At 38.0% G+C, this 14,659-nt stretch overlaps 2 protein-coding genes across 5 annotated transcripts; one reads left to right on the plus strand and one right to left on the minus strand.

Moving 5' to 3' along the window:
• Positions 1-691: 691 nt before the first annotated feature.
• Positions 692-6,896, minus strand: LOC137601303 (NF-kappa-B inhibitor delta). 3 transcript variants are annotated; one of them, XM_068323443.1, is made up of 12 exons: positions 6,792-6,896; positions 4,492-4,628; positions 4,369-4,396; positions 3,966-4,156; positions 3,702-3,883; positions 2,896-3,001; positions 2,653-2,799; positions 2,505-2,556; positions 2,238-2,395; positions 1,785-1,901; positions 1,499-1,663; positions 692-1,396 (listed from the first exon to the last, which is right to left on the minus strand). In XM_068323443.1, exons 1-12 carry the CDS (start codon positions 6,805-6,807, stop codon positions 1,325-1,327), a joined length of 1,371 nt encoding a protein of 456 aa, XP_068179544.1. In that variant the 5' UTR covers positions 6,808-6,896; the 3' UTR covers positions 692-1,324. The 3 variants fall into 3 exon arrangements, with proteins under 3 accessions (XP_068179544.1, XP_068179543.1, XP_068179545.1); XM_068323442.1 differs by having other exon boundaries at positions 4,369-4,399; XM_068323444.1 differs by lacking the exon at positions 6,792-6,896 and adding an exon at positions 5,194-5,536 and having other exon boundaries at positions 4,369-4,399.
• A 3,583-nt stretch (positions 6,897-10,479) lies between these two features.
• hcst (hematopoietic cell signal transducer) lies at positions 10,480-12,094 on the plus strand. 2 transcript variants are annotated; one of them, XM_068324383.1, is made up of 6 exons: positions 10,497-10,521; positions 10,612-10,645; positions 10,941-11,022; positions 11,234-11,254; positions 11,436-11,570; positions 11,833-12,094. In XM_068324383.1, exons 3-6 carry the CDS (start codon positions 10,965-10,967, stop codon positions 11,880-11,882), a joined length of 264 nt encoding a protein of 87 aa, XP_068180484.1. In that variant the 5' UTR covers positions 10,497-10,521; positions 10,612-10,645; positions 10,941-10,964; the 3' UTR covers positions 11,883-12,094. The 2 variants fall into 2 exon arrangements, with proteins under 2 accessions (XP_068180483.1, XP_068180484.1); XM_068324382.1 differs by lacking the exon at positions 10,612-10,645 and having other exon boundaries at positions 10,480-10,521.
• The last annotated feature ends 2,565 nt before the right edge of the window (positions 12,095-14,659 follow it).

Here is a 14,659-nt window from a genome sequence, read left to right on the forward strand (position 1 = left end):
TACGTACAGGTTTATCTTTGAAAGGAATGAAATAAAGTATTGTTATATTTATGCACACATACTCACAATACATATACTGTAGATATGTTTGTCTGTCTTTCTTTCTTCAGAGATCTATTGGTAGACATTTCATTTTTATTCATTATTATCAATATAACATTTAAGAATTTTATTGCTTGAAAAAATCCAAAGTACATTTCATGTAAAAATGAGGAGCGAATGACATTTTGATGATTTGAATGTTGACTATGAGCTTCATGGGAAATTAATGTGACTGAAAGCAGAGATGACACATAAGTGGGGAATAGCCCAAACCATATTCATCACTCCAATTACAATCAGAACCTGACCTCCTTTCACTTTTTACTCTTTGCCATGGAGGTAAATGTGGGTAGAGCGTGATAAATAACTCTGAAGTCTACGGTATTTAGATGCAGCTTTCTAGTAGGATATTGTTTTTTATGCTCATAATGAAATATAGGCTAAGTGGGGCTGTTTTCTGAACATAAAAACAATTCAATGCAAATTTCTTGATACAGTGTCCTTGTATTTTATTCATGAATAAAATGAACAATGAGTCATCGCAGTTGGTAATGTCTCTGTGATAAGAACATTCTTTGTCATAATCAGCTTCAAATAAACAATAGTTTTACACAGTAAAGTTTGTTTTTCCCTAAAGAAAATAATTCAAACCTGAGGCTAGTGCGATGTATACAGAAAGTTAAATTCTCACTGCACACACGCTTTCTTAACATAACACATGATGACTGGGATCAAAACCATCACTTGATGTATTAATATACCATGAGGGGGCCTTTGACAGGAGAGTCAGAGAGCTTGCAGGGACATTGTCCTGGAGGTTATTTAAACGATTTCATAGAAATCAACGATAACTTGGGAGTGCAGCCCATGAGGAGAATGTTCCCTGGAGAGATTTTCATTTTAAAATATTAAAGATTTTTGACAAAAACCTTGAATTGTCTCTAATTAAAAAATTAAATATCCATTTGTTAGCAGTGACAGGAACATTGTGTGAAGAGGCTTCATGTATATATCACATTTTGTAATGACATCATTCACCTAAACACAAGTGCAAACAGGTACATTGCATTATTACATTACATTAAATAAAGTTTAATGCATTAAAGCATCATTTGTTTACTTCAATGTAAATTACATCTGGAGATTAATAAACCAAACTGGTTTGTTATTAATAACATATTGGTTGGAGACTCCCAAAACCACATAACAATAAATCCCCTTATCAACAGAGGAGACATGAGACTCATCATTCCCTTCAAGTGAAGATTACAAATGGTTCATTTTATTCCTGGTCCTGTGAGGACATTATACGTCGGCGAGAGGAAGCACTCCGTTTCTTCAGGATGAGCTTGAGCTGCAAATGAAAGACAAATTAATGAGGACACTATATTTTCCTTGATGAAAGCTTAAACCACTGGACTAAATTGTGTAACTTTTCGGATGATGGTGAAGTCACCTGCTCTCCCTGGTGGCCACTCTGCAGCAGGTGAGCCGGCTGATTGTTTTCCAGGTTGCGGATGCTGGGATCGGCACCTATGCTCAGCAGCAGACGCAAGATCTCCTCCTGATGGGGGTTACCATGAAGACCGGCTGCCATGTGTAACGCCGTGTGACCGTGAGCCTACAGCAAAAAAAGGAAAATGCAACATGACTCAGATGATTTAAAATCACATGTCTGAACATCATATACTTGAAATCCAGTGCCACGTGTGTGTGTGTGTGTGCGTCAGCGTGAGACTCACTTTCAGGTTGACAAAGTCTTTCATATTCTGCAGGGGAATGCTCAGCAGATAGCGCACCAAATCAACATTCCCCTCCTTGACAGCCAAGTGCAGCACAGTCTTGCTACTTTTGATTTCCTGTAATTAGAGAATTGGAGGTGATGGGAAAAAAAATTAAACCACAAACAAGAAAAAAGTCAGACCCGAAACTTTTAAGTGTCAAACAATGAGGGAAACTCAGGGGATAGGAGAGTGTTGGCTGCTGAACTATGGCATCATCATAGTTAGTTAGACCAGGTCCCTCCCACTATAGTCTTTGAAGGTCAACAATTTCAACATGTTGAAATGTGATGCTTTTCAACATGATGACCAAACCCATCAGACACTAATCCTGTGATTCTTTCCTTAATTTGCTTCGCTTGTCAGTCCTCATATTCCTCATAGCAGCCAATGAGAAATCTAGAAAGTAAGTACCTGGCTCAGAAGAGACGCCCCAGTATTGAGTAGCATCTGTACACAGGAGAGCTTCTCTGTAGCCCTGTTCTGGAGACAAACGTCCAACATCCCACTGCCGGACAACGCCTTCATGGTGGCACTGTGAGAAATGGCTGCAGAGTGCAGAGGAGTCATACCTGAGGCGAAGAAGAGGAAGACACTTTTAGATCATGGCACTAATGTTTTGTCAAATGACAAATTGTCAAATTTATGACTCATATCTTTATCTAAAACTTGTACAATTACCCTCAAAATTGCGAGCCTCCAGGTCAACATCTGGCCTGCTAGAGAGAATAGCCTGCCGGAAAGAAAAGAATGACTTTTGAGGTCTGCTCTGTGTTAGCTTTTTAGATTTGTTGCAATCAGTGATCATCACACTGGATTAATTATTTACTTGCAGAACTGCAGGTAAGCCATAGTGGGCTGCCAAATGAAGGGCGGTTTGTCCTTTAACGTCACAGGCGTTGATGTCGGCTCCCAGTGAAAGCAGGTCTCGCACGATCTCTGGCTGGTTTGCCGTCACACCCACCAGCAAAGCAGTCTGCACAGGCACACACAGTTTATTCTGAGATTTAACAATCCCGTGCCTACGGCTGTGATGACAAAAAATTTCAAAGATGTGTATTTTTTTAAATACCTTTCCTTTGTGTTCTTTGACATCAAGCTTTCCGACATCTCTCAGCCTCTCTGCAGCAGCAAAGGAATACTCCCTCAGCCCTTTGGCAGCGTAGATGTGCAGAATGCTAACAGAATAAGAGTTTTGGTTTGTTTCTTGAAAAGTTTTGGTAACTCCCACATTCATTATTTGTATCGATTACTGTCACAGTCGAATCTCCTTCTGCATATATCTGAGTTTCTAATCAGTAAGCATGACCGGCTGACTCACTGACATCTTTATTTACTTAATGCTTCTAGGATTGCTCAACTGCACATGTGACTCTCACTTTTGAGTTTAGACTGTGAATGAAAGTCAGATGGAATTTCATATATTTCATGCTCTCTTGCACTTTCACTCAACTTCCTCGTGTGACATTATAAAGAAAGTATAGAAAATGTGTGCTTTTCGGACCAAATTCTCACACAGTAGTGTGTGTGTGTGTGTGTGTGTGTGTGTGTGTGTGTGTGTGTGTGTGTGTGTGTGTGTGTGTGTGTGTGTGTGTGTGTGTGTGTGTGTGTGTGTGTGTGTGTGTGTGTGTGTGTGTGTAAATTGTCAATAAAAACCATATTGGTTGTTATGCAGGTGAACTGGAGCCATGAGTTCAAACTTAAAACCTGGCTAAAACACCATGCTCCATGGCTAAGACAAGGAAGAGCACCTGACATACATACATAGATCTTTGTAATCTTGAAATATTCCCCTAAAATATGAGAACTTGCGTTTGCCTGGAATATGTTTACTTATATAAATCACACGCTGAACACATAGCACACGCTTTCACTTACGTGTCTCCATCTTCATCCTGCCTGGTGGCTCTGCTCTGGTCCATTCCTCTAACCAGCATCCTCGCCTCTTCCAGCTTAGAGACATCCATTGGCGAACCAAAACCCTGCTGTGCAGTCTGAATGGGAGCCAGAAGGGACCAAGATGAAGCCATGCAGAGATCTGTCACCGCCAGTGGGTTGTCCTACTCAAGAAAACACAGGATGTGAATTAACACCAGCAAGATTGTGCAGTAAGATTGACGAGGCGTCAGGGATTTGCTTTACATGTGTCTGAGGTATTGCATCTCGAAATCCTTGGACATGCTGCAGTGCGCTGTATTCAGATGTTATAGGGAGGCTGCAGCCTGCAGCATCACTGGATGCTGGGTGAGTGTTGTAGTAACTGGGGGAGGGCTCCACAACCGGAGTCCACTGCTCATAGCTCATGGCCATATTGGAATAGCTGCTAGATGTACCTAGAAAGAATAGGGCGGACAATGACTAAATTAAAAAAAGCCGAATTATGTTCTATTTTTAAACACAATCCCACTAAAACATTTCAGTAAAATATGTAATTATTTTATGTTTTAAGATACAATAAATTATTTTCTGTACTACCTGGGTGGTGCATTTTTATCTCCAATAAGTATTATATAGAATACCATAAATAGATTTTTTGCACTTTTACCTTCACAGGTAAATGGTTCAGTTGAAGACTGCTGGAAGAAAGAAGAAAGATAAATCATGAACAAGTCTTTATGTTAATGATATCATGTTTAGTGAGATGCTAATCCGCTCCATGCCATCTTACAGTAGCAGCAGTTGCAGGAACAGAACTTGTGCTGGCCGTACAGCAGGGGGGCAGCACAAAGGACGTCTCACGCTTTCTCTTCTGCTCCAAGAGTTTCTTCACTGTGGGCAGAGTGCAATACGGCTTCTCTTTCGATGCTGAAATCAAACGTTAACAAGTGGGAAAATATTTTCATAATTTTTTGATAGAGATATGAAATATGAATATGAAACAGAGATTTTTTCACTGACCAGTTTTTCAGTTAATGATTAATTCTTTGGTCTGATATCAAACACAGAAACTTATGAAACCAGACAAATCACAAGGTGACACCTGAGGTGACGCCCTCAAATATCATGTCTTATGTAACGAAAAGTCAAAAACACAAACCACACAAAGTACAGATGCAAATGTGAGGACCCTGGAGAGGATTGAGGAAAAGATTGTTTCGCGTTTAAGATTTAGATTCACAAATCAATGCAATTCAAGTGATAAATGCACCAATCAATACATTGATTGCTTTCGATGCCCTTTTGACAGAAAGACAAAATTAATTTCTTCGTAGTCTTTCTATGTGAATCACAATATGGTAGACAGACAATAAATAGTTAATACATAATAGAGCAGATGCCAATGGTGTGTATAGAAATCTGCTCTATGTCTGCAGCTCATATTCTTTCCATCATATCAAGAACTTGGTTGAACAGAAAATAAGATACACACCATCAATTCTGAGAAATGCTCTTCTGAAAACATTATAAAAGTGTTGGATGCTGCTGCTGATTGCTCAGTTTCTTCACGGCTTCCATTAAAGATAATGAATAAAAACGTTTCCAGCCGATATGATTTGACCACACAGGTTGTTTCCTCAAAAGCTCCACCCCATACGTTAAAGAGAGTGATCTTTCCACCCTGCGTGTGGAACCAGAAGAGATAAAGCTCTGAGAAATATCCTCCATGAGGAAAGCATGATGGTGTGGCCATAAACACCCAATTCACAAGAAAATCTAACATGGGATTGCCACTGCTTATTTTCTATGACATCTTCCTGTCTCGCTCCATTACGCTAACAGAAACGCAAACCACATCTTCCTGTCTCTGCGTCACTTCCACACGTGTTGTTGCCTTGTGCTTTCTATTGCACCTAAATGTCTCTTTTTCTCATCTTTTAAACCTGTGGGTTTTAACCAATGAAACATTTTTCCCCTTAGAAATAAAGAAAACGGGCAAATTAAGGAAGAAATGTGGCTTTTCAGACTTTTATTGGGAAATTTTTTTTTCAGTCTGAAGAGAAACAAATGTCACTTCTTGGTGAATACCTTTCCTGAATAATAAACCTTTGTGTTGCAGACATTATCTCACTTTAAAAGTATCACCACAATGAAAGGTTATGGGAATAAAGCAATCAGTCTGTCAGCGACATAAAGTTTCATTGTCAAGTTAAGTAGGTGTTACTATAATATAGTCAATCCTGACTCATCTGATCTTATGAACAAAAGGTCACCTTTAGTTTCTTTAACATTGATGTAATGCCACAACATCTAACCAGCCTATTTTAATTTGGCACCAACAAAGCTGCATTTCCAGGTGGTAGCTCAATGCATCAGCTGAAAGAAACTAGAAGTGAACAAGGTTCATAATAACCATCCCACACTGCTTTGGACTACTCTGTGCTACATTCAATTTGGAGTTGTGGAAAGTCCTGGACAATGAGTCATGTGCGTGGGAGATTGGGGATTCCAACAACCTTTCTGTTCTGGTTCCCTCTGCAGAGAGAGAAAGAAGCCCATTTCCTCTTTATGTGGTTGAACAACCCGACACTACAAAATATGTAATCATTCAGGCTTGAGTCACATAAACTTTAGCTATCAAGTGACAGGGTTTGAGTGTCTTAGCTTTAATTGAAAAGAGGAACTGAATACATGCGGACAGGAGCAGAGGTGAATAAGGGTATCCCCAAATGTCTTGGGTCTTGGATTTGCCCAAATTATGTTCTCATTCAATGAAAATTGAGAAAGAGGTAAATACATGAAGGTGCCAGCAAAGTTGACCCTAGAAGAAGGGGATTTGGTCCACAACACATGTTGGTATTTAGAAAATGCAGTCCAATGTTAAAAAACTCATCAAAAGCAGGCGTTGAAAAAGAAAATCTAGTGTTATTAAAGTATTGTATTTAAAAATAATAATTAAGTTGTCGTCATTAATGTCAATTCATTAAAGTATAAAGCTGCACTCACTTAGAATACACTGGAAGACACACAAGACACTAACTCACACATTAATTGTGCATTAATAAAATAATGAAAAGCACATATACTCACATTTATCAACGTGCATGTCAGAAACGGTTTTCCTTTGAAATCTTTAACCAGTCGTCCTCTTGACCACCTGTCTGTCTGAAGGCTGTCTTGCATGTTGTTTTATAGCTGTGTCTTGTACACACAGAGCACGTTGTTCCCCATCACCGCCCCACAGCTGTGGTCCACGCCCTCTAGCAGAGGGGAAGCCACACATCACTGTGATGTCAAAACCACGGATTCGATAAATTCGACTGAACAGAATATGAGAAAGTGTGATAAACGGGAACAGCTAATACAAGTATAAAAGGAAAAAGTTCTCTCACATAAGTGAAAGCGCAAATTCAATAGCTCTTGTTTGTATATTATTATTATTATTATTTTTATTATTATTATTATTAGTAGTAGTAGTAGTAGTAGTAGTAGTAGTAGTAGTAGTAGTAGTAGTAGTAGTAGTAGTAGTAGTAGTAGTAGTATTGCTTCAAACATTTTCTTCACAGGTGTAATGAAATACAACTTTAAGGTGTTTGAAGCTTTGCTGGCGTTGATATGAGGTCACCATTTACTTACATTTTAATAAATAAATATGCAAAATGATAAAGGTCAGCTGGAAAGGGAATGTTGTGTCTCTAACATGACATATAGTATGTGTGTTTATGCAAAATGGAACTAATAATTAGGATTTGTAAGAACTGTACTTTATAGAATTGTGCTTCTGTGAATAAAAACACTGTTGGTCAGAAAACTAATCCATCTAATCAGTCCAACGTGTTTTGCGAGGATATGAAATGACATAAAAGTGAAGCTCTGTAACCTGTATTATTCTCAATAAAAGATATAGTAATAATAAAAATAATTCTAAAATAAAGCAAAACACATTACATAAGTACTAATACTTTTATTTGAGCGACTTCCTGTCTAGTGACACAACAGCATTCTTACATCATTGTGTAACAAAGTGATGATTATTATTAAACATTTAATGTCCATTAATAATCAGCAAATAACAGAAAAAATAGTAGGAAATACTATTTATTTATTTGTTTGTTTGTTTGTTTGTTTGTTTGTTTGTTTGTTTGTTTATTTTTAATTTATTTCCGGACAAGTTTATTACAGCAGACTTCACCTTCATCACTTTTCCAACATCAACAACATCCAAAAAAGAAAAAAAAAGGATTTACAGGTAGAGGCCATTTGGCTTCTAAAATTCCCGTCTGCAGAATCAACAACAATTCTCCCATTACAACACGATACAAACCAAATTCCTACATTAAATGTCACATTTCACAGTGATACAGATGACATACCAAGTACTCTCCTACCTGTCCCCCTGATCACATTAGCTGTAGTTGTCCAGTCATCTGACCACCCAGAGCCTGTCTTAACTCCTTCCTAAAAGTCCTGCAACACTCTTCCTTTTTCAGCTTCCACCATTTCGTCTTCTGCTGTCTTTGTCCTCTTCATCTTCCTCACCACCAGAGTCATCCTACACACCACTAGATGGATGGATGGATGGATGGATGGATGGATGGATGGATGGATGGATGGATGGATGGATGGATAGATGGATAGATAGATAGATAGATAGATAGATAGATAGATAGATAGATCTTATAGGTCACCCTCTGTTCCTGCGTTTTCTGGAAGAAAGTATTCACTATAGCCGTTTCCATCCTCTTTGCAAAGTCAACCACCATCTGTTCCATCTGCATTCCTCTCCTGGATACCAAACCTGCCCATCACCTCCTCATCACCTCTGTTTCCTGCACCAACATGTCCATTGAAGTCTGCTCCAATGACAACTCTCTCACTTCTAGGTATGCTCTGCATCACTTCATCAAAGTCCAACCACAATTTTTTCTTCTCCTCCAGCTCACATCCTACCTGTGGAGCATACCCACTAACAATGAACATCACTCCTTCAATTTCTAGCTTCAGACTCGTCACTCTATCTGACTCTCTTTTTAACTCCAGGACATTCCTATCAAACTCCTCCTTCAAGATAACTCCTACTCCATTTCTCTTCCCATCTACACCATGATAGAACAACTTGAACCCTCCTTCTAAACTTCTAGTCTTGCTACCTTTCCACCTGGTCTCCTGGACACACAGTATGTCTACCTTCCTCCTCTGCATCATGTCAACCAACTCTCTACCTTTTCCTGTCATATTTCCAACATTCATCGTCCCTACTCTCAGTTCTATACTCTTGGCGTTCCTCTTGTCTCTCATCCTACGAACACACTTTCCTCCTCTCCTTCTTTGACCAACAGTAGTCCAATTTCCACCGACACCCTGTAGGTGAACAGCACCGATGGTGGCCGTTGTTAACTCAGGCCTCGACTGATTTGGTATGGAAGTATTGGATTTGATTCACATGTTTGATTTGGCAAAGGTTTTATGTCGGATACATTCCTTTGAAGATAGATAATAGTTACGCGAACATAATATCCCCCAACAAGCATCAGGACAACTTAACAACAGTTTAGACATGTGTCTTAACATGAGACATGTCTAAACATGAGCTCTTGGCATGAGCTTCTGATCTACGCTTTAGAACAAATAAAACATCCCATTTGGAATCACAGGGCAAAAAAAAAATCTCATAATTAATATTTTCTGAGACTGTGGAAAAAATGTTTGTATGTCAGGTGCTCTCCCCTGTCTTAGCCATGGAGCATGGTGTTTTAGCCAGGTTTTAAGTTTGAACTCATGGCTCCAGTTCACCTGCATAACAACCAATATGGTTTTTATTGACAATTTATCAATAAACACACACACACACACACACACACACACACACACACACACACACACGAACACACACTCAAAGATGTGCACAACCTGCATTCAGACTCAGACGCGACAGTCCGAATTGATGCAGGCTAGCAACAGAAACTACACAGCGCCCTCTGCTGTTGTAAAGAGTCTAAATCAATTAATAATTACGGAATCAAAGTTGATTATCTAAGTGAAGATAAGTCAAAGTTCATTTGTTAAAATACGTATTTTCCTGCATTGACAAATGGCTTAAAATAATTAAGAGTTCAAGCACTCTGATGTGTTTGAGTTCTGAACTGATCTCTCCCTGAACAGGCAGGTGATCCAGTCATTTGTCCCCTGACTCAGAGCTTTTATCCACTTAGGGAATAAAGACAGCACCCTAACTTGGAAAAAAATGTGTACCAAGATTTTATTAATTTATTTATTTAGTCCTTAAAAAGACAGTAAGGCAAAGGTTCACCTGTCCTGAGGTTCAGGTTGTGTCTAATTGTCACGTAAGTGTATTGTTCATTTAACTCTTGCAATTAATTCAGGTCCTTCTAAAAATAACTGTTTTCAGTCAAATAAAAATCTATCAGTTCTAGTACTGACAGAGACAGCAGGCAGAGTTTCCGCTCAGCAGGGGAAGAAGCAAAACGTGACGTCAGCTCCTGAAAGTGAAGTCGAAAAATTGGTTTCATCTCTCTCTCTCTCTCTCTCTCTCTCTCTCTCTCTCTCTCTCTCTCTCTCTCTCTCTCTCTCTCTCTCTCTCTCTCTCTCTCTCTCTCTCTCTCTCTCTCTCTCTCTCTCTCTCTCTCTCTCTCTCTCTCTCTCTCTCTCTCTCTCTCTCTCTCTCTCTGTCTCTCTGTCTCTCTCTCTCTCTCTCTCTCTCTCTCTCTCTCTCTCTCTCTCTCTCTCTGTCTCTCTCTCTCTCTCTCTCTCTCTGTCTCTTTTTCTGAATCCAGAGGGCAGCTCAGCATGGTGACACCAGGTATGATGATGCTCCCTCTCACTAATTTTCTTTTCCACATTTCATCTTTTTCATGGATTTCATGTCTGTCCCATCAAATACCTTTCATAGATCGAAGATAAACCTCACTGAAACCCATGGAAAGGTTTGTTTCGTAAAACTACAAATGCAGACTCGTGTCATGACTGCAATTTGCCGATCTTAATTAAATATACATATTTTCCATTTTGCTTTACCATTTCAAACGCCTACGTAGAAATTTAGGATTCTATGTGAGACAAAGTGATTCATGTTTGTATGCATGAGGTCAAGCCTGTCTCAAAAATAAGTTAAACTTTCACACTGATGAAATTTAAAATGTTGGGTTGTTTCCGGGATGTATTTCAACAGCTATAACACATGTAGCTCCAGATAAACTGTGTTCTCTTTTTGTCTTTTAGGAAGCACGTCACTGACCTGCTGAGATGATCAATTTAACGATGGCATGCAACTATTTTTTTGTCATCTTATTTTTTCTCTGCAGTGAGTATGTTTTACATCGTTCTTCCTTGTTGCAGACACACACACACACACACACACACACACACACACACACATATTGGGGTGGTCTTGAACAGGAAGATGAAACCACAAACATTTCACATGATGGAAACTTCACCGACAAAAGTGTTACAGCTTGCATTCATAGCATAAAGAGCTGATGTTCTCAACTTTGTCTTTTTCTTTGTCTAAGACCTGGCTGGAGTTCATGCAGGTATGTACGATTTGCAATTTTCACAATACAGTTTTGTACATGTTACAAATCAGAATAGCAAGCAACACAACTACACTGCAAGGCTAGACATGTGACGAATCACATTTTCCAGTCATTCTAAGCTCACATCCTCCATCCCACTCTTCCTCTTTGCCTGTTGACTGTCTTCCTGTGTTTGCAGTTGCCTCTGTGTCATGCTACAGGATTGAACCAGGGACAATGGCTGGCATCATCTGTGCAGATCTGTTGCTGACCCTTGTTATCATCATCGTCACCTATCACTATGCCAGCCTTCGACGTCAGAAGTTAGAAAAAGGTGACAGGAGCTGATTTGATTATGGTTTATGTGGATTTTATATCCATAATGTGTTGCACTCAATGCAGCATAGATGAGGAGGTTTGACGAAGATTATTTGTTCCTGAAGAGGCTATTCTGAACTTTCACAGCTTTTGTAAACCTTTTTTTTTAAAACTTTTTTTCCGGGGTTTAGGTTCTTTGTTCATTGATATCAGTCATGATTTAGTTTTCAAATTAAAGTTAAAATTTATTTTTTGCCTTTTCTCTCATCTCTTCACAGCTGAGAAAGTGTACATGAATGTCCGGGCTGATTGCAAGAGCAAAAGCTAAAGATGGAGTGATACATAATGAAATTATTTGAACTTTGGGTCCTGATTTTTCAATACTACTGTATTTCAACAAACTGTAAGAAATTATTAAACATCCACCCATTTTATAGCACATATTATTAAAATATAAATTTGCCTCTTGCAATGTTCAAAAGATTCTTTGACATCTATTTAGATTTCATCTAGCCTATACAGAAAAATTAATAAAGAGTATTTTGCATTTAAAAAGTGGACTTTTTGTTCTTGCTGCTTTTTCTGGGTTATTTTTGTCACACCTGATAAATAAGAACAAGTCACTTCCACAACGTTTCTTGTAGCTACACCAAACTACGCCCTCTGTCGTCCAGTTGTTGTAAATACTTTCCTATCAGCCATCAACAGTTTGAAAGCACAATAGGATTTATTTATTCATTCATTCATATTTATATATATATATATATATATATATATATATATATATATATATATATATATATATATATATATATATATATATATATGAATGGATTTTGTGCTGAATATATATATAATCTATATATATATATCGGAATATATATATATATTTTTTTTTATTTATTTATTTACTTACTTACTTACTTACTTACTTACTTACTTACTTACATACTTACTTACTTACTTACTTACTTACTTACTTACTTACTTACTTACTTACTTACTTACTTACTTACTTACTTACTTACTTACTTACTTACTTATTTTTTTCCCACAACACACTTCAACACATTCATCTCATTTGCAGCATCAACAACATATTAAAAAAAGGGCTGACTGGTCGGAGCAGTCTGGCTTGTGTAGTCCCCGTCCCCAGAATTAAAATTAAACAATTTTCTCAACATGTTTTCCACCAATTCATACACTGAATTTTGACATTAATTGTTCATGTGGCATATTGCTGTTCCAACGGTCCACTTCCTTATCAACGTAGTCATAGCATCTTACATCCAATTTTCTGCAACTCCAGATATGTGCCTTCATTCCAGATATAACCTAGAGCATAATCATCTGAGGAATAATGTTTACAGTCTTTCCAGGAATGGCAATGTCCATCAATGTTATAGATGGTCAAAACAAGAGGTTGCCTTTGCCAGTGCTCTGAAAGTGCCTAAACAAGAATGTAATGATATTTTCTCATATGTTTTGCAATACATAGATCTATAATTAAAAAAAGAAAACCCACAAAAATTTTAAACAAAGTGAAAAACTAAATGAAAAACAGATCCAGTGTAATTATACAGGTCTTCTGTGGTGTTGACAACATTAATTTTTAAGTGTTCTTAATATAAAAATTATTTGTTGCTGTGCATTTCAAATGTTACACCTTATCTATGTTATCGTCTGGACTTTCTGTGACATTAGAGAAATGTGACTAAGAGGCCTTAAGTGCATTCAGAGCAGCTGATAAAAATCTCTGTGTCTGCTTAACTAAACCACCAACTGACATGTCAGTCAAGCTCACAGCATGTTGAACGTGTCACTATATCTGTAACATCTCTTTGATACTCATAATTTCATGGCAGGCCTCTTTTCTTTAGTGCACCTGCTAAAGTTTGCCGACTACTTAATCTGCAACAATTAACCATCATCCACCCTGCCTGCCAATGCGCCTCCTGCTGTGCCGTGCTTGGACCCCACCTCACATAGGAGCAGTGCAGCACAGGAGTCCAGCTAATTCATTAAATAACTGTGAGATATCGGGAAGAATGGTGATTTGGAAACATCCAGATGGTCTGTGTCTGAGTGATTATCAAAATCTTACAAGAGTATATAATATAAATCAGTGGCAGACAGTGCATTTCACATGTAGGCCTTCAGTGATATTCTTAGTTAGTCAAACTTGCATAAATACATCTCATAATAGTGTAAGCAGCACCCACCGCTGCCACCATTATAGTGTTTGAGGACTGAGGCGGTTATAACTTCTCTCAAATGGGACGAAAACCTGCGTCAGCCCTACTCCTTTTATTTTCACTCCCACAGAAGCACCCCACTCCCACACCTTTTTTGACATCACACAACTACGTCACAGAACAAAAATATTTGTCTTCTTTTAAATGTCATCCGATAATCGCTTAAAAAAGAATTTGCGCCTTTGATTTTGTTTAAACAAATACAAATATATATATATATATATATATATATATATATATATATATATATATATATATATATATATAGTATGCTCAGCTCACATTATACACATTTACATTATACTTTTTTTTATCCATCATTTGACATATTTTGTTGATTGTATGTTAATTTGAAACATAGATGTCTCTTTGACACAAACACAAAATATAGGTTTTCATTTCCGTCACACAGTGTAGCATTATTACAGAGAAACCTGTGGTTTACTGTATCACTCCTTCATGGACTATAGGAAGCAGTGACTGTGGTTGACTGCCTGCACTAAAGCCACAGATCATGAAGAAATGCTTAGATTATGCACCAAGATACAATCACATGCATTTCGGCAGAAAGTGCAGGTGTAATGAAACATCCCCTTATTTTGATTTGAATTAACAAGGTAATTTGAAGGATCAGGACAATTAAAAAACAACAACAACAACAGATCACTAAGAAGGACTAAGTCATTCTAATAAATTGTGATAGAACTTGTTTTTACATGTTTGACTCTGCTCACATGAATGTGACACTACAGATGTGAAACAGAAATAGTAGCTTCCTCTTCTAACAGTGGTCATCGTCCTGCTCTTTCCAATGCAGTAGCATGCTGCAGCCCTCAAACCACCTCTAGTT

The sequence above is a fragment of the Antennarius striatus genome, chromosome 9, assembly GCF_040054535.1.
Source record: "Antennarius striatus isolate MH-2024 chromosome 9, ASM4005453v1, whole genome shotgun sequence".
NCBI lineage: Eukaryota > Metazoa > Chordata > Actinopteri > Lophiiformes > Antennariidae > Antennarius > Antennarius striatus.

Coding starts and splice junctions, on each gene's coding strand:
- LOC137601303 (XM_068323442.1), bottom strand. Junction 4,157..4,368: donor TGAACCATTTACCTGTGAAG/GTAAAAGTGCAA, acceptor TATTCTTTCTAG/GTACATCTAGCAGCTATTCC. Junction 1,902..2,237: donor GGGCGTCTCTTCTGAGCCAG/GTACTTACTTTC, acceptor CTCTAATTACAG/GAAATCAAAAGTAGCAAGAC.
- hcst (XM_068324382.1), top strand. CDS start 10,965: ATGATCAATTTAACGATGGCATGCAACTATTTTTTTGTCATCTTATTT. Junction 11,023..11,233: donor CATCTTATTTTTTCTCTGCA/GTGAGTATGTTT, acceptor TCTTTGTCTAAG/ACCTGGCTGGAGTTCATGCA. Junction 11,255..11,435: donor CCTGGCTGGAGTTCATGCAG/GTATGTACGATT, acceptor CTGTGTTTGCAG/TTGCCTCTGTGTCATGCTAC.